Below are 21,855 nucleotides of genomic sequence, written 5' to 3'. Positions count from 1 at the left end.
TCTTCCTGTGTCCGAGTGTCTCCCTCACCTCCCCGTGCGTCCTATTTATCTCCCCTGTTCACCTTGCGCGTGTCCCCCGCATCTCGCGCCCCCCCCCCCTCACCTCGTCGTTGTAGCCATGCTCCTCCGCCTGGACGACGATGGTCCCCACGTCCGGGATGGAGACCTCGACGACGCGCTCCACCCTGGGCTGCAGGCACACACGCACACACACACACGGGCACACACGGGCACACGCACACACACACGCACACGGGCACACGGACGAGACGGGCGCAGCAGAGGGGTCAATCGCTGAAGAGGTGAACGGCGTGCGGTGTCGTGATGCGTCACCGCCGGGCTCCACCACACCGGAATGACGACGATGGTGATGATAATGAAGAAGGATAACCGCATCTGAGCCGGACCCAAAGAGTGACCAACGTAGAGGTAAGAAAAAGATTGCACGTAGGAGAAGACATGATGATGCAGGCAGCGATGGGAGGGAAACTGGCACTATTCGGACATATATGTAGGATGAACTTTAACAGGAAAATGAAATGTGTTGTTCGGAAAAATGGAAGGAACAGGACAGAGAGGAAGACCTAACAGAGAATGGCCTGATGCAGACATACGAGATTGGTGTCAGAGAGATATGCACTACTTGAGCATATTGGCACAAGATAGCGAAAAGTGAAATAAATTACGAAATATCGTGATGATGATGATGATGATGACTATAATCACTTGGATGATAATAACGACGACGATGATAATCCCAGAGATGACGACGATGATGATGATGATAAACACTTGCCTTTTCCGTCGGCGTGTCCGGGCCTACTTTCATGTACTCCTCCGCGCCTGAAGGTGACGGTGACGGGGCTGGAGTCACTTCACGGCCAGGCAGAGACGCAGATCCGTCCGCCTCACTGCCATGCCTCTGGGTCTCGCCTCCCAGAAAGAAAAAAAAATGATACTGTGACAGGAATAGTGTTGGGGCAATAGCCCTTGTTGAGAGCAATAAAGAATCATGGTTATAATCTGATAAGAGCGCCCTCCTGTTCACTGGGATAGCTCAGAGCGCTTTATATCACATCTCATATCAAACATTTGTAAGGGCACCCCCGGTGGCAGCTGTCCCTGTGGGCACATGGTGACTCAGTACGTAGCCCATGTACACACCACTTCAGCTACGGAGTCAACCGAGGGGAGGGCCCAGGACTGTTTAAAATATTCTCCATCGTTATTGGCTGTGAGCTGGAATCAAACTCGCCGGGTTCGTAGCAGAGTGGCGCAAACCACAACAACACTCCTGCTTCCCACGCGCACAGAAAAACAAAGATCCCCCTATGTTGCCTGAACAGACTGTCAAGGCAAGTGTTTTTCGCGAGCAGCACCTATCAAGGTCGGCCCGCCACACCCAACCACGCGCACGATCACTCTCGCGCACGCGCGCGTAACTCACTGATCGATGCGACGTCCGTTGCGCGCCCCTCGCGCTCGCGCGTCTCCTCTCGCTCGCCCGCACGCGCGCGTCCGTTCACGTGCTCGCGCGTCGGCTCCGCTTCCTGCTCGAGCGAGTTCGTCTGCGAGTGCTTGTCCGCCCGCTCCTGCTCACGCGAGGCCCCCTCGCCCTCGCGTGGTGGTGCCGCCGCCGGCGGCAGGCCCGCCCGCGCGGGCACTTGCTCGTGCCGGCGCTCCTCCTGCTCGTGTTCGCGCGGCTCCGCGCGCTGCCCGGGCTCCCGCGTGTCCCCCCCGTCAGGCTCTGCGGGCCGCTCCGGCCCGTTGCCCCGCGCCGCCATCTCCGACAGGAAGCGGTGGTTGTCTTTGGCGACGAGGTCGCGCAGGGCGGGCGACAGGGAGGAGAGGTCGCCCACGGCCTCGCCCGCCAGCTCTACGTATGCACGCAAACGTATATATTCAAAAACACACACATGACAGAGCCTCGCGCGAGTGCGTCGAGTTATCATTACGTGCGTGTGCTCGTCTGTGTGAGCGTGCCGGCCTTCATAGGTGCTCGCTAACAGTACTTGCCCCAACAGTCTGTTCAGGCTTTGTGTGTGTGTGTGCATTTGTGGGGAGCAGTAGTGTAGTGGTTAACGTGCTGGGCTACGAACCCGATGGATCGAATTCGATTCCCGCTCATCGGTGACCAATATCTGAAGCGGTCCTGGGGCCTCCCCTACGTCTACTCGTGTAAAAATCGTCACTTGGGAAACAAAGGAGACTGGGCGTGGGTGTTGGGCACCCACCCCTTCGTGCGAAGCGCCGACCTTCATATGTCGCTATCAGCACTTGCTCCAACAGTTCGGTGAGAGTTATATGGGGGTTCTTTGTCTTTGTGCGTGGTCACGTACCGGTAGTGAATTCGTGCGCACGGGCGTTCACGTACACCAGGCAGTACGCGCTGGCGCTGCGCGCGCCCCCTCCGTACGAGTCGCGCACCAGCTCGGCCCAGGAGGCGCGGCTCACGCGCACGTCGTTAAACTTGCGCCAGCAGGAGCCGGAGCCTGAGCTCTCCTCACTCGCACCAACGCTGTTGCTGTTGGAGCTTGCGCTGTTGCCATTGGTGGTGCTGCTGCTGCTGCTGGTGCTGGCGGCGGGCAGACGTGCGTGCTCGCGGACGTACGCCCAGTAGTGTCCCGCCATGGCCTGCCCGTCGTGCACCAGCACGGCGTGCAGCCGGTATGGGAGCTGCGCACGGATTGGGGCGGTGCCACAACACACGCGCGCACACACAGGTACAAAGACAACGATCCCCCGTATAGCCTTAACCGATGGTCGGGGAAAGTGCTGTTAGCGAGCAGCCTATGAAGGCCGACACAGCACACGATGGGGTGGGTGGTCAACAAAACACCGTACTGCCGTTCTCCCCCATCGCACACACGCACACAAGCACACAGATGCAAACAGCAAGAATAACATGGCTGTCGCCATACATCCTTCTCTGTTTACATATTAGTACTATAGTCACCCGATATCGGCTTCATGTTTAGTTTTGTAATTTGTGCTGTGATCAATCTGGAGGTGATCTAACCAATCCCATTTGCGCTGTAAGGAATTTAATACCTGGCTTTGATTTAACTTTGATTTGTGTTTGCAACCGTTTCTGATTCCTCATGTGACAGTGGTTTTGTTTCCGATTTCTTCCTGTAATTTTGTGACCGACATCCTTCCCGCAAATGAGACCATCCCGGTGGCCTTGAGTTTCTCCTGGTTAAACAAAATAAATTGACACTCGAGTGCATATGCATGTGTGTGTGTACCTGTCTAAAGGTCTTGTCCGTGTACATTAAGTCGATGGTTCTTTTGATTCGACAGATGCTGTCCTGAAGATCTGGTGAAAAATAAATAGACAGGGACACAGAGACAAAGCGGTGCAGACGGAGGCAGACGGGGAGTGGGTGAGGGAACCAGAGAGGACAAAAGACACAAAGGAACAGAGTGGAATATGAGTGCGACAACAAAATTAAACGGAAGGAGAAAGAGAGCAAGTAACCCTTTCCCGTTCCGATGACGTGCGTGTACATAACCAAAACGAAACCGGAAGAAAATCTCAAAATAAAATATCTCAATCGGTACCGAGACTCCCACAAGGCCATGCGGGAGGGCGTCTGGCACAGTTTGTGGCCAGCCATCATCGACTGCGGTCGTGTCGCTACAGTACTCTGTGGTGAGGACAATGTCTTTTAAAACAACGGGACCCACCCTGCAACTTGCAGACGCCTCGGAACGGGAAAGGGGTTAACACGGAGAAGCAAGAGTAGGAGTCGAGAAGGAAGAGAGAGACATGGAGATGGCTGGGAGGAGAGAGGGGAGGAAAGAGGCGGCTGGGACAAATACATAGCCAGGGTGAGGAAGCAAGGGGATTTAGGAAGATGGAGCGAGCCCAAGTGAGCCAAGAAGAAGGGGGGTAAAGACGTCACTCGGCGTGCGCCTCACAGCCGTGTGTGCACGCTCTCCCATGTAGGCCGCGTGCGAAGCGGCGTTCCAAGTGCACGGCTGCATTTAACAGCCTCGGCATAGAGGTGGCCAGGCAGCTCAGGGGGTCAAAGCGCTGAGCCAGTATCGCTTCGTGCCTGGGTTTGAATCCGGGCAACTGTCTTGTGATTTAAATGGGTTGCTAAGTGCACGTGCTTGCAAGGGTGCGTGTGTGGGTGAGTGCGTGCGTGGGGTGGGTGTGTGAGTGGGTGGGTGCATGGGTGGGTACGTGGGTGGGTACGTGGGTGGGTACGTGGGTGGGTACGTGGGTGGGTGCGTGAGTGGGTGGGAGCGTGGGCGGGTGCGTGGGTGGGCGCGTGTGTGTGCGTGGGCAGGTGGGTGTGTGAGAAGGTGCGTGGGAGGGTGCGTGCGTGGGTGAGTGGATGCATTGGTAAGTGGGTAGATGTGTGGGTGTGTGTGTGAGTGCGTGGATAGGTGTGTGCGTGGGTGGGCAGGTGGGTGGGTGCGTGGGTGGGTGGGTGCGTGGGTGGGTAGGTGCATGGGTGGGTGGGAAGGTGCGTGAGTGTGTGGGTAGGTGGGTGGGTGTGTGGGTGGGTGTGTGGGTGGGTGGGTGTGTGGGTGCGTGCATGCGCCCTCACCCTGCAGCTCCCTCTGCACTTGGCTGTTCCAGCGGCTCAGCACGGCCCTCATCGTCTCCAGCTCCAGCGCCGTCACCGCCTGTGGCGCCGGGCAACCGTGCCACTCCAGGCGCCCCCCCTCCTGCCGCGCCTCGACCGCCTGCACCCGCTGTACGTCACACTGCTGTGTCGAGCCTTCCTGTTGCTCCTTACACTCCTCCGAGTTCTCCTGCTGAAAGTTTCCTTGCTGTGGGTTACCCTGTTGCACATGCTCCTGCTGCACGTTTCCTCGGTGCTGCTGCTGCTGCGTGTCCTGCGGCAAGCTCACTTGGTTTGCCTCCGGCTGCAGGTCGAAACGCTGCTGCGTCTCCGTCTGCCGGTTACTCTCCCCGTGTGCCAACTCCTGCTGCTGCGTGACGTCTTTTTGCTGGCTCCCTTCCTCTTCTCCCTGCTGCACGTTCTCCTGCAGTGTGTCCACCTGCATTGCCTCCTGCTGCAGGCTGCCTTGATGCGGCACACTGGCCTGTTGCGAGTCGGCTGTCCGTTGTTCGGTCCCGGGTGGTGGTGGATCGCCGGTCCGATTTTGCTCGCCGGACTTCTGCTGCGCCGGGACCTCCTGTCGCGACCGGGCGCCGTGGCGTTCTTGCGTGTGGTGCGGTTCGGGTGCTGCGCAAGCCACGGTGGCTGCTGCAGAAGGTGGCTGCGGCTGCGGCTGCTGCCGCTGTTGGTGAACTTCATCATCAGCGACAACGCAGCCCGGAGCAGCTGTGCTGAAACGACCAGCATCACCCAGCACCGTCAGCATCTCCATCAGCATCGCCGCCGTGCTCATTATCATCACCATCAACGTCATCATCGCAAAGCGTCATTACACTAACGAGCAGCGTCAGCATCGCCATTAAAATCACCGCCATGATCATCATCACCATCAACATCACCAGCGTCATTACATTATCAAGCACCATCAGCATCTCCATCAACATCACCACCACCATCATCGACATCATCCTCATTACAATAACCAACACCATTACACTCACCACCATCACCAATACCAACATCATCGACATGACCATCACCACCAATCAGTATCTCCATCATCACCATCATGCAGTGGGCATTGATGCACTAGTGGGCGTGTGTGTGCGTGTGTGTGTGTAAATGTGTGAGCGTGTGAGCGACATCACCTCTCGCTCTCGGATAAATCGCCGTTGATATCCAGCGCCTCTGCCTTCGGCTGTTTCGATGACTCATCAGGAGGGGGTAGAGCCACTCCCAGTTCGGCGACCCCATTAATCAACACGGGGCCGGTGTCATCCACTAACAAGGCCCGCTCGGCCGGTGACTTCACAACACTGGGCGGAGCAACGTGATTGGCCGAGGCTATGTGAATGGGCAAGACCGCAGGAGATGGAGCTGTGTGATTCATTGATGGCGTGGGGGTGGGAGTGGTCGCACAAGATGGCGCAACGTGATTGGTTAAAGGTACAGGTATAGGTAAGGAGGTAGGAGATGAAACAATGCGATTGGTTGACTGCATAGGAGTGGGCGGCACAGTGGAAGACGGATCACTGTGATTAGTTGAAAGTACAGGGATAGGCGAGGCTGCGGGAGATGAAACAACGTGATTGGTTGATGGTATTGCAGTGGACTCGGCAATGGGAAACAGAGCGATGTTATTGGTCGAGACTAATTGAGAGGATGAGACGGTGGGAGATGTAGTGACGTGATTGGTCGAGAGCGTGCAAGGTGACTTCGCAGCGGACGATGGACCCTTGTGATTGGCTAAGGATGTAGGAGGGAGCAAGAGAGTAACAGGAGGTGTGGATGCAAACTGCAGGGCGCAGGAGAGGATATCAACCAACGGGTACCTCTGAGGACCGGACCCATAGTTCTGATATCTGGACACCCACGGAAACACAGAGACACGGGGGGACAAAGACGAACCAAAACAAGGGAATGTGAGACACATTACAACAATGAGACAAGAATGCACATCAAGTCACTGGGAATGTATGTGTGTGCATATATGACCATTACAAAACACCTGTGTTTGGCCCGATTCCAACTGCTATTGGCACGTGGCCATGAAGCTCTGGTGCCACCCAGCAGGGCAGCGTGGGCCAGCAGAAGAGGAACAGTAATCAGCCAATAAATGCTAAATGGGGAGAAGTGGGGGGTGAGGCTGTTACCGTGCTAGGGTTTGCTGGAGGTGGCTCTGCTGCTCGCTCAAGCGCCGGATCTCATCCCTCTTGATCCTTGTCACCTCCTTGTTACTCTCCATGTACCTACATCATCATCACCATCACTACCATCGTCACCATACCCTACATTATCAACATCGCCACCATCAATACCAGCACCATCTCCCATTATAACCATGCCCGACATCATCATCAACATCACCACCCCCCGATTGTCAACAAACGGAACATCAACACCAACGCACAGTCACCATCAACACCATCACGGACCCCCATTGTCGACATCCTACAATTTCAAACATCACCGCAACGGTTACCATCAGTATCAACACCACCGTGATTAACAACGTGGTGTGTGATGAGGCATCGGTGAAACCCAGCGTAGATGTGGGTAGATGGGCATTGGGGTGTTTGTAGACATGGATAAGTGCGCACGTGTTGATGTGTACTGGTCGTTGTCTGTTGTTGGTGGGTAAGAGTATGTGTTAAGATGTATGTTAGGGTGTGTGGTGATAGCTGTGTTAGGCTGCTTCTTGGTGAGCCTGCAGTAGGGGGTGTGTGTGTGTTTGTCAACGGAGAGCGGTAGTGCAGTGGTTAGTGTGCTACACTGCGCAACCTGGTGAGACTCCGGGTAAGGGTGTGTGTTGGCTGGTGTGTGTCAGGACTCGGTGCGAGTCAGTAACTTAGTGTGCAAGTATATGGCCTAGCAATGTGCTGTGTGTTACGCTCAGTGCTCCGAGTCGGAGCTCGCGTGTCTGTGCTTCTTCGTGTGTTGCTACCGGTCCATGTAGATGGTGTCGGGGAACTCGAGTCGGGAGTGGATTTTCTCCGGGCGTCCAACCTCCGTGTTGAAGCGAAATCGAGACAACTCGAGTGTGAGCACAGGGGGCAGCTCCGAGAACCACAGCTACACACGCAGAGATCGCAGTCACACGGAGATCACGGTCGCACAGAGACCACGGACGCACGGAGTATCACCAAACACCATCACACGCTTCCCCACCACGTGGGTACCATCACACGTCACCGTCGTCACACGGGAACCAACAGACGCGATGCCAGTACCTCTTGCCCAGAGGAGGCGCAAGCAGGCGGCTGCTGCTGCTGCTCGATGTCGCCAGCCATGGTGGCGTGCTCCAGGCACTCGTGGAGGTCGTGGAACCCCGACACACGCACGGGCAGCGGTCCGAAGCCCTCGAGCACCGCAAACCGCTTCCCTAAACACACACACACATGGATAAAGATCGCCCCCTCCCCCATATAAATATATATATAACCTTTAACAGTTTTGGAGCAATTGCTGTTTGGGAGCACCTATGAAAGACAGCACGGCACACGAGGGGGTGGGTGGCCAGCACCAAGCCCACCCGCCTTTGTCTCCCAGCAACCAGGTACTCATTTGAGGCTGAGTCGACCTAGGGGAGGCCTAGGACCGGTTCAAATAATTGACACTGGTGTTGGCCGTGAGCGGGAATCGAACTCGGTTCGCCGGGTTCGTAGCGCAGTGCACTAACCGCTACACTACCGCTCCCAAACATACATACAAACGCACACTCACACACGCACAAACAGGCATAGGCACACAGACAGGTATAGCCAGACAGGTATAGCCACACAGGTACACACAGGAAGGCGCACACATGCAGGAATGGGCACGGTCGCACACGAAAACACGCAGGTGAAACTATCAGGGTAGGGTCGGGGGTTGGGGCAATGATAAGGTAAGAATAGATGTTGGATTAGAGGTCGGGTTCGTGATAAAGCTACAAGGATATCATGACTGAGGATGAGCTGTAGTGTGAGAGGAAAAGCAGGAAGGATCGGAATGGGTGTTGGGTTATTGGTAGGCTAGGGTTGGGGGTTAGTGGTGGCAAGGTTAACAATAGGTGTCTGGTGAGGGGATAAGGGCTGTGTTCTGGGTTAAGATTAGGCGTAGGTGCGGGGTAGAAGTTGGGTTTGGGGCGGGGGAGGGTGCCGGACCCTGATTGGTGCCGATGGAGCGCGCTCGGCCATAGAAGAGGTCGACCATAGGGTTGACGGTCTTCAGAGAGTCGTCCCTACAGCAGCCGGGCAGCACACAGAGCCACAGCGTCACTCACGGCAGCAGCACAGCCTCTGCGCGTGTTCCCACGTGAGCGCAACCATCTGTGTGCGTGGAGCACCACTTGAACGTATCCTCGCGCGCGCGCCCGCCGGGTGCTTAAATAATTTTACGCAATTATACAATCGTGGTGTGTGTGTGTGTTTGTTTGTCTACTGGTATGTGTATACATGTCAGTCAGTCAACCCATGGCACCTGGGTATGTCCCATGACCTCCTACCAGCAGTGAGCATTTTCGACACTTGACGTGGCCTCAAAGTGCACAAGCGCCATGGTGACGTAACTGTCACTTAGTGGCAAACGGCGGTTGTTGTAGTTAAGTTGAGAGCTTTGTGTGTGTGTGTGTACTCGGCTGCGTGCAACCTTGTGCGTGCATGTGTCCTCAAGTGTGCCTCTGTACCTGCTTTCTTCAGCCGAGATTCTAAAGGCATCCTCAAGCCAGTCGAGCAGCTTGTGGGTGAACTCGCTGACATCCTGAGGACAAGAAAACGAGGCACACGCAAACACGGGGACACTTAAGGGCACAGAGAAAACATAATAATTGGACATGGGACACAGAGACAAGAAGACGCAAAAATAATGGGCAGCAAAAGAGAGAAAAAGGAACCCATGGAGATTTGGAAAGACAAGGAGGCCCAGACTCCTGGATCCGTGTCTCAGACATTAGCCTTGAGACCACGTCTCCTGGATCTGAATCTCGGACTCGGGTCCCCTCCCTCGACTCTTCCCGGGGGTGCACCTGCTGGGTGTCCGCGCCCCGGAAGGCCCCCTTGAGGATGTGGACGGCGGGGGAGGGGTCGACGAAGCCTCGCACGGAGCCGACCATGAGGGCAAAGAGCACGCGCAGCTCCCGCATGAAGCACAGGCCCACGCGCTCCTGTGGGGGACACGCCGGGGGGACACGCGGGGGACACGTGAGTACACTTGGGGACACGAGGATATGGCCCCACGCGCTCCTGTGGGGGACACGCCGGGGGAAACATGCGTACACGTGGGGACATGAGGACACAGCCCCACGTGCTTCTGTTGGGTATATGCTGAGAGACACGGGGACAAGCAAAGAGACATGTGGTGGTGGAGGAGGGGCGGATACACGTGGGAACAAGAGGAGATACACACACCTATCGCAGGATATGATAAAAATAATGAATGTTTATGTATTTAAGTGTCTGAGTGTGTGACAGTGGAGAGCACATGTGGTACATCTGCCAATCAGTGAGTGTGTTAGTGATTGCGTAATCGAGTGCGGAGACATGCGTTGTCCAAGTGGGGAGTTCTTTATCAGTGTGTAAATGGGAGTGTATAAGTATGTATGCATGCAAACAGTGTCGCAGCTATTGTGTAAGCGAGTGAATAAGCGAATGTGCGAGTGTGTACGCGGGTATTATTACGCTTGTCAAGCCAGGAAACCCTCAGCAAGTCTCAAGACTCTTTGTGAAGAGGGTCCTGCCGATATTTTTGTTTGCAGAAGTGGGGGGTGATGATGCCGCTGGGTGTAATCCCAATTGAGGAATCTGCAGGCAGATTTTCAGCATTGGGATGTTTGGCCAACAACAAGTTAGTTTGTACGGTTTGATTTGTGCATCGGGAGGGAAATGGAGAACCTGGATAAAACCCATGCAGGAAGGGGGGGGGGACACACAATGTAAACTACACACAAAGAGGCACCCCAGTCAGGAATCGAACCCAGGCTCGTTCATCCGTGAGGGCAAGCCTTACCGCTGCGTCACCCTGGCACCCGTTTGCAGCGAATGTGTGCGTGCGTGTGTGCGTGCGTGTGTGCGTGCATGTGTGCGTGCGTGTGAGCGTGAGACTTGCATTTTCCGACTGCGGGTTCTGGAGCCGAGAGTCTGGGAGGGTGAATCCGAGGATGAGACGGCGGAACCCAGGCAGGTTGAACAGAGACTGGGGACACGGGGACATCAGCGTCGCAGGTTCAGTGTGCCAACCGCTACGCCGCGGCAGCGTTACAACACTATTATTTGTCATGGCACAGCACACGAACACAAATAACGAAGATCCCTCACGTAGCCTTTAACAAACTGTTGGGGCAAGAGCTGTTAGCCTACAAAAGCCGGTACACGGCACATGAGGGGGTGGGTGGCCAACAGCATGCCTGGTCCGCCTCTGCTGATAATGTTTTACACACCGCATCGGGTACTCATTTAATGTCGTGTCAACCTCGGGAAGGCCTAGGACCAGTTCATATATTCGCCACTGTTATTAATTGCGAGCGGAATTCTAACTCGGAAATACCGCGTTCGTAACGCGGTGCAGTGCCAACCGCTGCGCCACGGCTCGGCACGTGAACACACGCGCGCGCGAGCTCACCTGCACGACGGCGCTGAACCAGCAGGTGTTGCCCACGTTCTTGAGCCCAACGGGGGCCCCCGGCGCGCGCACGGCCGACACGGCCACGTCCCCCTCCACTGCGCCGCCGCCGCCGCTGGCACCATCGGCCTCTCGCGGGCACGAGCAAGCGCACGGGGAGTCGCGCTTGCGCTTCACTCCTCCGGGGCCCGATGCCTCCGCCAGGCTCTCCTCCAGCACCCTGCGCCCACCACCGCCGCAACGGCGCCACCATTGGTCAACGGGTCACGGTGGCGCCACGATCTTCACCATCGCCGCGAATTCGGGTACGATTGTGGGAGATGTCACATCTGAGCACCGAGGACGTTCCCATCGTCCGTGTTGTCACGGACCGGAAGAAATCAGTTTGCGGCACCCAGGACGCGTAGGTCCTGTTTCGCCTCCCATTAGCACGCGCGTGGCTGCGTACGGTGCGCAAGAAGTTCAAGTTCGAAGTTCAGCAAGTGCACGCTTGTCTGCTGTGCACGCGCTGGACACGTTGCCCGTAGGATTAATGGAGCACGCGAGGGCGCGGGACGGAAGCGCGCGCTGTTACGTCCGGGTTGGAGGATCAGCCGTGCGGCTCGTGACCCCAGGAGGCCGTATTTTGCCATTGCTGCTCAAATGGCGCCAGCGTCTCCCCCTGCAAAATACGGTGGCACGGTGCTCGTTGCCATTGCGTTTTTTTTTTTCCTCAAGCCGGCGGTGGAAATTCCAAATGCCCCCGAGGCAGGATGAATGCGGTGAAAGGTGCCGCACCGGCTGATGTCCTGCTCCTCGGTGGTGAGGTCGGCCCTGACGGCGCGCTCGCTCGTCTCCTGCAGGCTCAGGGCGATGGCGCGCTGCAGGTCATCCTTGTCGTCGCCCGTGAGGTCAATCACGCCTGCTTGCTCGCCCGCACACGCACACACGTCTACACTTATACACACACACACTTGTACATATGAGACAATGATCCCCTGTAAAGCCGCAACAGACTTTTGGGGTAAGTGCTATAGGCGAGCACCTATGAAGGCCGGCACAGCACACGACGGGGTGGTGTGCCGAGCATCACACCCAGTCGCCTTAGTCTCCTCAGTGGTGATGCTTGCACATCTCACCAGGTACTCATTTAAGGCTGACACAACATAAGGGAGGGTTGTTGACACATAACCCGGAAGACGATAAACTACAATCATTCTCAGCTACTCAAGGCTCAGATGCACACTTACAGACAGCTTACGGCACATGCATCATGGAAAGCAACTCTCGGCCTAATCTGGGCACGTGGGCAGCCCCCCATTGCATCTGTTCCAAATCAAGAACACATTGGTAAAAAGCCATAGAATCCTGCACCATTAACAGCAATTGCAATGGCACACATTATCATAACATTAATGCAATGTTTGTCTGAAGTATATTTGTATTGTGCTGTTTGGCTCATTCTACATGAAGTGTTTTGGCTGTGATAGGAAATTGGCGCATTCAAACCCAAGCATGTGGGAGTAAAACACTCAAATGTCCACACAGGCGGGATCAGAAACCCACTTCCTGTACTGCCATCTCCTGCCCATCTCACAGCACAGCCGGTTTGGGAGTTTCATCAATATGCACGACTCACCAGCCTTTGTGCTTTGAAACAATGGATTATACGAGTGTGCAGTCACGCCTGTAAACACACCTAACCAGATGAAATGCCATACTCACTGCTGCTCTGCGATTGGCCGGGGAGCGAGCGATGCGATTGGCTGGATGAGAGTGCGCAGCCCGCGTTTTGATTGGGCGTCTCCGTGAGCAACGCGACGGCCTGGGACACATCCCCCTGCGCGGCCTGAACATGTACACACACGTACAGTTCACATGAACATAAAACAAAAGATCCGCCCATATAGCCTTCACAGACTGTCGGGGCAAGTGCGGTTAGCGAGCTCCCTATGAAGGCCAGTACACACACATGCACACATACACGAGAGCACGCATACACACAAGTGTACAAGCACGCTCGCACACAAACACACACACATACACGCTTGTACAAACACACATGCACGCACATGCACGCACATGCACGTGCCCACACGCACAAAATCACGCATGCTTACAATTAAAAGCAAGTACACAAAACAATGATTTAGCCACATATGAGTGGCGTGTAGGGGCAAGTGCTGTTCGCGTACACTTATAAAGGCCAGCACACAGGCAACACCACGCCCAGCCACATTTGTCTCCTTCGTGCCGACGTTCATTCAACACTGATTTAAGTGATACAATGGAAGGAAGACCTTTTGGTTCATTGTGTGTTGTTGTTGTTGTTAAAAAGAGACAATTAGGGTGCTGTTGTTGATGATGGTGTGGGCGGTAGGATGAAGAGGTGATGGCGATGTTGTATGTATGTAGAACTTCTTTCGCACCATATGCAGCCAACCATGCTAATCGGAGGTGCGGGGGAACGATGCTGGTGCTGTTGCTGGCGATGTTGTGGGAGGGAGGGAGGAGGAAGAGGTGATGGCGATGTTGTGGGAGGGAGGAAGGGAGGGAGGGAGGGAGGGAGGGAGGGAGGGAGGGAGGGAGGGAGGGAGGGAGGGAGGGAGGGAGGGAGGGAGGGAGGGAGGGAGGGGTGATGGTAATGCTATTGATGTCGGCGATGGATCACCTGCAGCGCTTGCTGTAAAGCGATGACATCACTGTTGCCCGTGATCTCTCTCAGCTGATTCAGGATGATCTGATTATTCTGCAATACAAACCACACACACACACACGCCACGTCACAAAGACAAAGGTCCCCGGTATAGCTATACACAGACTTTTGTGACAAGTGCTATTCGCGAGAACCTATGAAGGCCGGTATGGCACGAAGGGGGGTCGGTGTGGCCAGTACCACGCCTGCCCGCCTGCCTTTGCTTCCCCGGTGATGACGTTCTGCACACCGCATCAGATCCTCATTTAAGGTCGAGTCGACCTAGGGAAGGCCCAGGACCGCTTCATATATTCGCCACCTTTATTGACAACTCGGGCTTCGCGGTTCGATGCGCAACGCGTGAACCGCTACACAACCGGTCTCCACGCACACCACGTCAAACGCACACCAACCACAGCACAGCACACCACACCACACATGTTACGGGCGGTGGCAAGGCCCAGCCGTAGCGCTTTCTCCGCTTGTTGCAGAGGTCCGTGTTTCCAATCCTGCAGCCGTCCTAATTAACACTGCAGGTGTACTACTATCACTGCAGGTGTAATTGACCGGAAGAATACGTGCCGTCTGCTTCAAAGTGGACGTTAAAAGTTCCTGTGACGTCATTTGCAAGAGTGGGCCCCTTGTGTGTTGGCGTCATGGTCCGAATTTGAAAAAATTACCTGCACATTTCTCAATTTTAATTAGACCTAGTAACCATTGATCCTGACTGTGAACACTTGGCAGGACCATCAGGCCATGAGACTCAGTCCGGCTTTCCTGGGAAAAACAATACTACGACTAATAATTCAAAACAATAGATTCAATCTTGTGTTGAGACTAAACCAGGTTCTCATGAGCGGTGTGTTTACCGCTCTCAGCCTGGTCACCATTGACTTTACAGAAATTTGGTCAGGCCCAGCACCTGAAAGCCTATTTGGCAGATAACCACAGATTAAATAACTTTCTCATCATGATGCGAGCAATGGGATAGTATGGAGTGACCAGAAAATAATTAGGCGACATATAGTATATAATAATAGACCCACACCTTGGTGATAAGGCTGACAATTTAAACTAGTCTGGTGCTTATTTCACTTCGCAAATACTGCCAGAACACATTGGTTGGGAAGGCCTTGTGGTTGAAAGACCTAAATGTTTTATGGCACAGAGAGAGACCATGCTCTGTTATTAAAGTACAGTACCACGTTGGTGGGCCTAAAGACACCGGGAAGGACAGAGACACAGGGGGGGGTGGGGAGCTCCAGACAGTGGGACTGCCAGAGGAGAAGAAGCGATCGCTCCATTGAGCACATGTTGACTGGGGCCTTCGTGGCTGGAGCAGAGGGCACGGGGAGGGGAGCAGAGTGAGATGGGACGAAAGAAACAGGCGGGAGCTATTAATTCACGGGCGACCCTCAACTCACTCAGCAATGGAAACCAAACACCAAAAGGAAACTTAACAGGGCAGCTGTTCAAGCCGGTGTAGAACGCATCTCTCCTAAAACCCATACAAATATCCATAGAGTGCCTCAATGTGGTCATTTCAGTCTGGGTGTTCCCACTGAAGCTTAGGATTAATACTCAGCTTAGGCAACTCATGGTAACTGCCAGTTCTTATATTTGTGTTGTATTTTTTCACGATGTTATTCCCAGCGCGCTCTCGGCGTTATGTCACGAGACACAGAAACCATTTGGAAACCTCACGGTAGCGCAATATCATGTGCCCAAGAATGGCTGCACAAGAGACCTTCACAGAACCACAGTTATCTCTCTATTAACCGTGGGCGGATTATCCGGATTGCAGATTAACTGCACTGTCAATTATACATTTTACATATTTTGAGTTGCGCTAGTTCGATTACTAGCTGCTCCTAATGATCAAATTTCATGTAAATAATAAAAAAAATCGCGAGTATCATTTTTGTGCGGCCATTGGTGGCCGGATTGAAACCAACTTGCTAAACTTGAGAGCTGCGTGTTAAACCACGGACGTTTAAAACTTGGATTCGAACCTAGGCTGTTGGTGATGCCGGCTTAGCGCGGAAGCCTACGAGCCACCAAGTGCCCCAACAAACGGATCTGAAATAAGTTTCCAGTGAAGGTTTCTTTTATTTTAAAACTATAATTATTACTGAAGCGGTTGTGTCCCAGTAGGTACGGGCACACACCGCCATGCTTGTCAGCAGTGTAAAATTACATATTATTAGCAGACGCAATTGTTCACAACTTAAAAAGTACTTCATGCGGATATTTTAAACAGGTTATTAATTTTTAAGCTGCCAGTGGTAGCAAATCACATTCACAAAATGTCTATAAGTGTTTGTGTAAGAGAGGATTTTGTTTAAGATAGCACATAAGATAAAATATACTGGGAGAAGCCCTCTAATGTCACTGTACATATTTAGGCGTCATTAGATGCCTTTGGTTCTTCATAGAGGATGTATTTATAGCTAGGCAGCCCTAATGAGCTGCAGACTCTATATATATAGCACATACATGACGGTGACGGCAGTAATAGCTCCTTGCAACTAAAACAAAAAAGCCAAAATGTTAGAGACTATTACAATCAAGCGCAACAAAAAGCCACATTCAAATAAATGCTCTCTACCCATCTCCCCTGGTCTCTTACTCCCTGCTCGTCTCTATCCTTGCCCTACCTCTTCATCCCCTTTCCTCTCAACCATCCCACATTCTCCATGACCGTGCTTTAGGGCTGTATAAAGTAATTGTGTACTGTATATATAAAGTTTGTTAATTTTTAAATACCATTACTAATTTTTGCAGAGGCTCTCTTCATGAAAAGAACAAGAGTGGTTTTAGCTCAGAGGCCTGGGTAAGGGAGGCACCCCAGGTCCTTGCCAATAATCGTTCGTGGGCATATCTTACACAGCCACCAAGTGCTCCATGCAAGCACTCAAATGAGAGAGAGGTTACCAAATGAAGCCCTCTGAGATGAACTCAATTGTATGAATGGGTAAAATGTTTAAAGTGTACAATTGTAGGCCAGCCATGCGCGACTGCTAGGGGTGATTCGTCGATTAATAAAATCGACTTCAAAAGTTCACGATGCTTGCATCGAATCCCGTGTGTAAGAATCAATGTTCTTGATTCGTATAAATGTTGTACGTAATGAGTTCAAGTGACCCCCCGCAGTCGCTAGCCGCTGTTACACTTAGCGCGGTGTTAAAAAAGAAAATTGATCGTCAAATTGAATTATGACCCCGAATTCCATGAAATGCTTCAATTCATCAAACTGCGAGACAGGTGAATCATTAAAACTCCTAGCGACCGGACTGAGACCACCAAACACAGTCCACACGAGAGCTGCGTTATTCTCATTACCAGGCAAGAGTCCAGGAATCAAACTCAGGGCATCAGCAGCGCGGACCCAGCAATTACGAAGCAGCTGAGATATCCTGCTGCTTCTGTGATCGCTGTATAAATATAGCACCGTTATCACGGGAGACACACACTCAAAAACACCCACATTCATTATGCACACTCAACTCCTGCATTCACTCCAACCCACACACGACATACACGAATTAACACTTGTGTACATTTAACATCGGGATTCTCCATTAACATTTATTAACTGCGGGGACAAAAGATACAAGCAATTATACAGGGCGGTGTTTGCGGCCAACAAACGCACGCTGCCTCTGATGTATCCTCTGTAAAGATGTCCACTCACTGCACTACATACTCACTGAATGCTGAATTGTTTCTGGAGAGGTCCAGGACAGCTTCATTCATATGCCACTTTCCACTCATGTTGTTTATTGTCAGGTATTGAACCCAGCTCTCTGAGATTTTAGCTTAGTGTGCCAACCACTACAAAGCCACTCGCCACACGCACAGACTCATAAACTCAGAATCGCTCTCACTTAATGACCAAACACACACATATTGGATAAGCATGTGCAGTCACGTATCTATATCGCTCATAGACTCTACACACACAATCTCACACACACATATAACCACATGCTTACTCACACAGCAAACAGACAAAGGTCTCCCCGACAGCCTTCAACAGAATTTTGGGGCAAGTGCTGTTAGGGAGCACCTATCAAGGCCAACACAGCACACAAGGGGGTAAGTGGCCAACACCACGCCTGGTCGTCTTTGTTTCGCCAAGTGTTGATGTTTTTACACTGCACCAGATACTCATTTACGGCCTAGGGGAGGCCCAGGATCAGTTAAAATATTCAGCACTGATGTTGGCTATGAAAGGGGATAGAACGCGTGTCGCTGGGTTGGTGGCACAGCAATCTAATCCACCGCGCTACCGCTCCCCACAACACACATACATATCAGTTGGACAAGCATGTACCATCACGTGCGTACGGATACTCAGTCACACAATCTGCACACTCACACACAACCACACACATATACACACACATGCTTACTCACGCACATACATACACACACATGCAAACGGACACTCACACACACATTCCATACTCATGCACACTTGTCACAGTGCTAATAATAGTGCGGGGCTGTAAGTGACCCCGCACACCCGCACGTCACTCATCAGGGCCACACGTGTAGCTCAGAGAGAGGACAGAAAACAAGTGGTGAAGGGGACAGAGGGTGCAAGGTAAAGATTGGGATACTAAGGAGAGAAGGGAAGCAAGACACAGGAGTGAGGAGAGAGGGAGAGATGGAAAGACAGAGAAACAGGGGAGGACAGGGAATTGGCAATCGGGTGAAACAGGAATTGGGATGGAGAGGACTTTAACGATAATGGTAGAGAAATAGATATGAAGTGGAGACTGATAGCGGGAGAATGGGATTGAGAGCGAGACAGGGTGAGTGAGGAGAAAGCAGATTAAATCAGACGACCAACAACATAAAGACAAGCGCAACCCAAAATCCAAACATAAAATAAGTAATTCCCTTACCTTCCAATTACAAACTACATATATAATCCCAACTGGAAAACCAAACTCAAATGAAAGAGGCCACCGATTGTCTTAAGGATGGCTCATAATGGCCATGTCTGGGCACAAAGCCAGCGACACTGAGATTCTGCTCCGAATACTTGGGCTCCCATCCAGGACGGAGCCAGGTTGTTGTGAGCAGTAAGTGTAATGGTCTGAGTGCAGTCACTGATGACTGCACAAAAGAGACCATCCTATAAATTTGATTTGACACTTAATTTGGTTGAGCCTAGCTCTGGACATATCCTGCAGTGGATAGCAATGGGGTAAACCACTCAATCGTCTGCACCATTCTGGAGACTGAGATAGGGCAATGGAGGATAATGAGGCCTTTTGGCTCATCCTATATTGAGGCATGCGTTTGTCCATTACATTTTAAGAACTACCTAAATCTAAGATTTTCAGCTGACAATTTGAAAATCATAAATTTAAATAAAATATTTCACTTTTTGTTGTTGTTTCAATACCAGATACGAAAGAATTCATCAGCTGAATTCTATCATCATTTCCTTCTAGCTGGAATCTCATACGGTACTCAGCAAAGTTTCGTTAAGATATTTTTTCGGGGAAAAATGCAGTCAGTTAATCGGCAAATTGTGTGCCCAACCCAGTGTGGACATCGCGAACTCGCGTGGTGGTGACGTGTTCAAATGCAGACTCACGCGTGCTCATTAAAAGGTTCGTGAACGTGGCATTATTCCTCAAACTCCAGACATGTTGATGCAAAGGGTGCTTGCCTAAGCGCCTACGTGTTACTCACTCATGATATCCGTACACAGAAGCACTAGATACACAACACACGCACATGACCCACATTTATGCGGATACCTCATCTCGCTTGCGAGGCTGCATGACAAGTGAATTTTAGAGAACACTTGTTCAGGCATGCATTCAGCAGGTCAGACAGACCACATTTGCGGCGTAATTGTTAATGTAAACACACCACAAGAGGCTCTCATTGAAGGCTGGACCTACCTAAGCGAGGCTCAGACCAGGTTCAGATTCAAATTAAAACTGGGTGCTGCGTGTGGCCAAATCATGAAATATCATGCAACCCAAGCATTGATCTACGTACATGCATTTACATATGGTAACGCCTCAATTATATATAAATCTACAAACTACATTTACGTAAATAGACATCTATATGAAATATTCATACAGTATGGAATCTGTATGAAGTATACATACAGATATCCACACAATCGACTAAAAGTGTAATGACATGTATACACACATTTTCCAGATACGTATTCACAATATATAGTACAGTATCTACAAATGTAGATATTTACCTTACAGTCGGATTCCACCTATTTAACCTTTTACGTGCTCTGAAGGGCCAGTGCCCAAACCGTCGCCTATTATTTAACTTTACGGAAGTGTTATTCACGAACGTGTTGAAGTTTTATTTTGTTAGCCTTTTCAATCGGAAGGGTACGTGTTTACACATTCTAATATATGCACACAAACAACATCAACATTACATATACTCATGGACTCCCATTCTCACATACCAAGTCACAAAATAATTGACTTTCAGATGAATACACGTCCAAAGGAATAGGCTCGCACAAACGTACACATTCACGACTCGCTAGCAACCACTCACTTGCACATAACCACTCTTTACCACCCACACGCCAGAATACGTGCTCATTGTCACACACACTTTAAAACCACACACACTGGCATCCACACACTTGTTATACACATACATCCACAAACCCACCTCATCATACACATACACGCCTGTGACCCATATACCCACACACTCGTATCCGCTCACCCAATCACCTGTACAACTCACTCCCCCAACGATCACACGCCAAACACACGCACTCAACTACGCACTTACAAAACACAGTACACATTCACTCATACGCACACACACACACAACCGTACTCGGCCACTTAAACCCGCGCTCGTAAATGCATACAATGTACTTACACCCTCGCTGGAACAACACACACACACCCTAACTCGCACACGCATGCACGCTCGCACACGTAAACACACGCACACTCTCGCTCGCCTCCACCCCGCGTCAGTGATCTCCACGCTCACAAACTTCACCAGCACCTCTTCAACAAAATCCCCCCTCTTTGCCGCTGCTGCTACTGCGCAGGGATTGACAACACAAACACCTGCAAAGCCACCCAAAGCTGTACAACACCAACAACTTCCGACAGCAGCAACAACAACAACAAGCGACGGGTTATGCGATGTCGCGGGGCCCGTCGTAAAGGCGCCCTCGACTAGTTTCATCTGCGGGAATCCCCCCCGCCATCCAGGCAGGCTGCGCGCACTAGGCCGCATCGTTGGCGCCCCACAGAAAGTCACATCCACGGCGGCCCACGAGACGCAGGAGCGCGTCCGAGTCGGCACCGCGCGGGGAGGGAGAGATCCCGCGTCGCGGCTCGAGGAGTGAGGGGGGGAGGCAAGCCGCGCTCACCCTGGAAGGGATCTCCGCCGTCTCCCTGTGCTCCACAGTCATGACCGTCCACTGCGACCTGTCCGCCATGCGACGGGGGGGGGCAGGGGGTGGGGGGCGGTGAAGACGGCGTGACGTCAGCGCGTAAGGCGCGTGACGTCAGCGCGTAAGGCGCGTGACGCTAGCGCGTAAGGCGCGTGACGTCAGCGCGTAAGGTGCGTGACGTCAGCGCGTAAGGCGCGTGACGCAGCCGCATCGCACGTCGTGACGCAGTCACGTCGCAAGGTGAATTCTGGGGATGTCACGCGCCCGCCGTGATCGCCGGGCGCGTCACGTCGAAGACGGCGTGACGTCAGAAAGCGCGCACGCGCAACGACATGACGTCAACAACGACGTGACGTCGGTGACAGGATGATGACACTAAACCCTCAACACGTGCGTCAACGGCAGTGGCTTCAAATGTAAATAGAGCGACGTTTCGGGGAAAGGAGCCGTTGCTCGAAACGTTGTCTGTCACGAACCTGTCAACCCCTTATCGGTGCCCTACTTTGTTAAAGACCAATTCAGACCTTAGGGGCCGTCCATTGAGTACGTACGCATGGAGGGGGAAGGGGGTA

At 52.5% G+C, this 21,855-nt stretch overlaps 1 protein-coding gene across 3 annotated transcripts in view; it reads right to left on the bottom strand.

The window, feature by feature from the left end:
• LOC144718673 (ubiquitin carboxyl-terminal hydrolase 25-like) overlaps positions 1 to 21,345 on the bottom strand; it is a 30,857-nt gene extending 9,512 nt beyond the window's left edge. The window contains exons 1-19 of one of the 3 annotated variants that reach the window (XM_078594105.1): positions 21,260 to 21,345; positions 13,828 to 13,905; positions 12,882 to 13,005; positions 11,955 to 12,108; positions 11,178 to 11,397; positions 10,665 to 10,751; positions 9,586 to 9,723; positions 9,247 to 9,320; positions 8,726 to 8,802; positions 7,811 to 7,962; positions 7,525 to 7,652; positions 6,734 to 6,829; positions 5,729 to 6,442; positions 4,563 to 5,311; positions 3,249 to 3,319; positions 2,340 to 2,676; positions 1,448 to 1,876; positions 797 to 933; positions 104 to 190 (exon numbers count right to left, since the gene is read on the bottom strand). In XM_078594105.1, the coding sequence (XP_078450231.1) occupies positions 104 to 190; positions 797 to 933; positions 1,448 to 1,876; positions 2,340 to 2,676; positions 3,249 to 3,319; positions 4,563 to 5,311; positions 5,729 to 6,442; positions 6,734 to 6,829; positions 7,525 to 7,652; positions 7,811 to 7,962; positions 8,726 to 8,802; positions 9,247 to 9,320; positions 9,586 to 9,723; positions 10,665 to 10,751; positions 11,178 to 11,397; positions 11,955 to 12,108; positions 12,882 to 13,005; positions 13,828 to 13,905; positions 21,260 to 21,328 (3,921 nt within the window). In that variant the 5' untranslated portion in view covers positions 21,329 to 21,345. The remainder of the gene's footprint in view (positions 1 to 103; positions 191 to 796; positions 934 to 1,447; positions 1,877 to 2,339; positions 2,677 to 3,248; positions 3,320 to 4,562; positions 5,312 to 5,728; positions 6,443 to 6,733; positions 6,830 to 7,524; positions 7,653 to 7,810; positions 7,963 to 8,725; positions 8,803 to 9,246; positions 9,321 to 9,585; positions 9,724 to 10,664; positions 10,752 to 11,177; positions 11,398 to 11,954; positions 12,109 to 12,881; positions 13,006 to 13,827; positions 13,906 to 21,259) is intronic. The other 2 variants (XM_078594106.1, XM_078594107.1) reach the window with 2 other exon arrangements.
• Positions 21,346 to 21,855: the final 510 nt, after the last annotated feature.

The sequence above is a fragment of the Lampetra planeri genome, chromosome 5 (genome assembly GCF_965212315.1).
Source record: "Lampetra planeri chromosome 5, kcLamPlan1.2.h2, whole genome shotgun sequence".
In the NCBI taxonomy this organism is placed as follows: Eukaryota; Metazoa; Chordata; class Hyperoartia; order Petromyzontiformes; family Petromyzontidae; genus Lampetra; species Lampetra planeri.
This window is presented reverse-complemented; position numbering and strand designations above follow the sequence as displayed.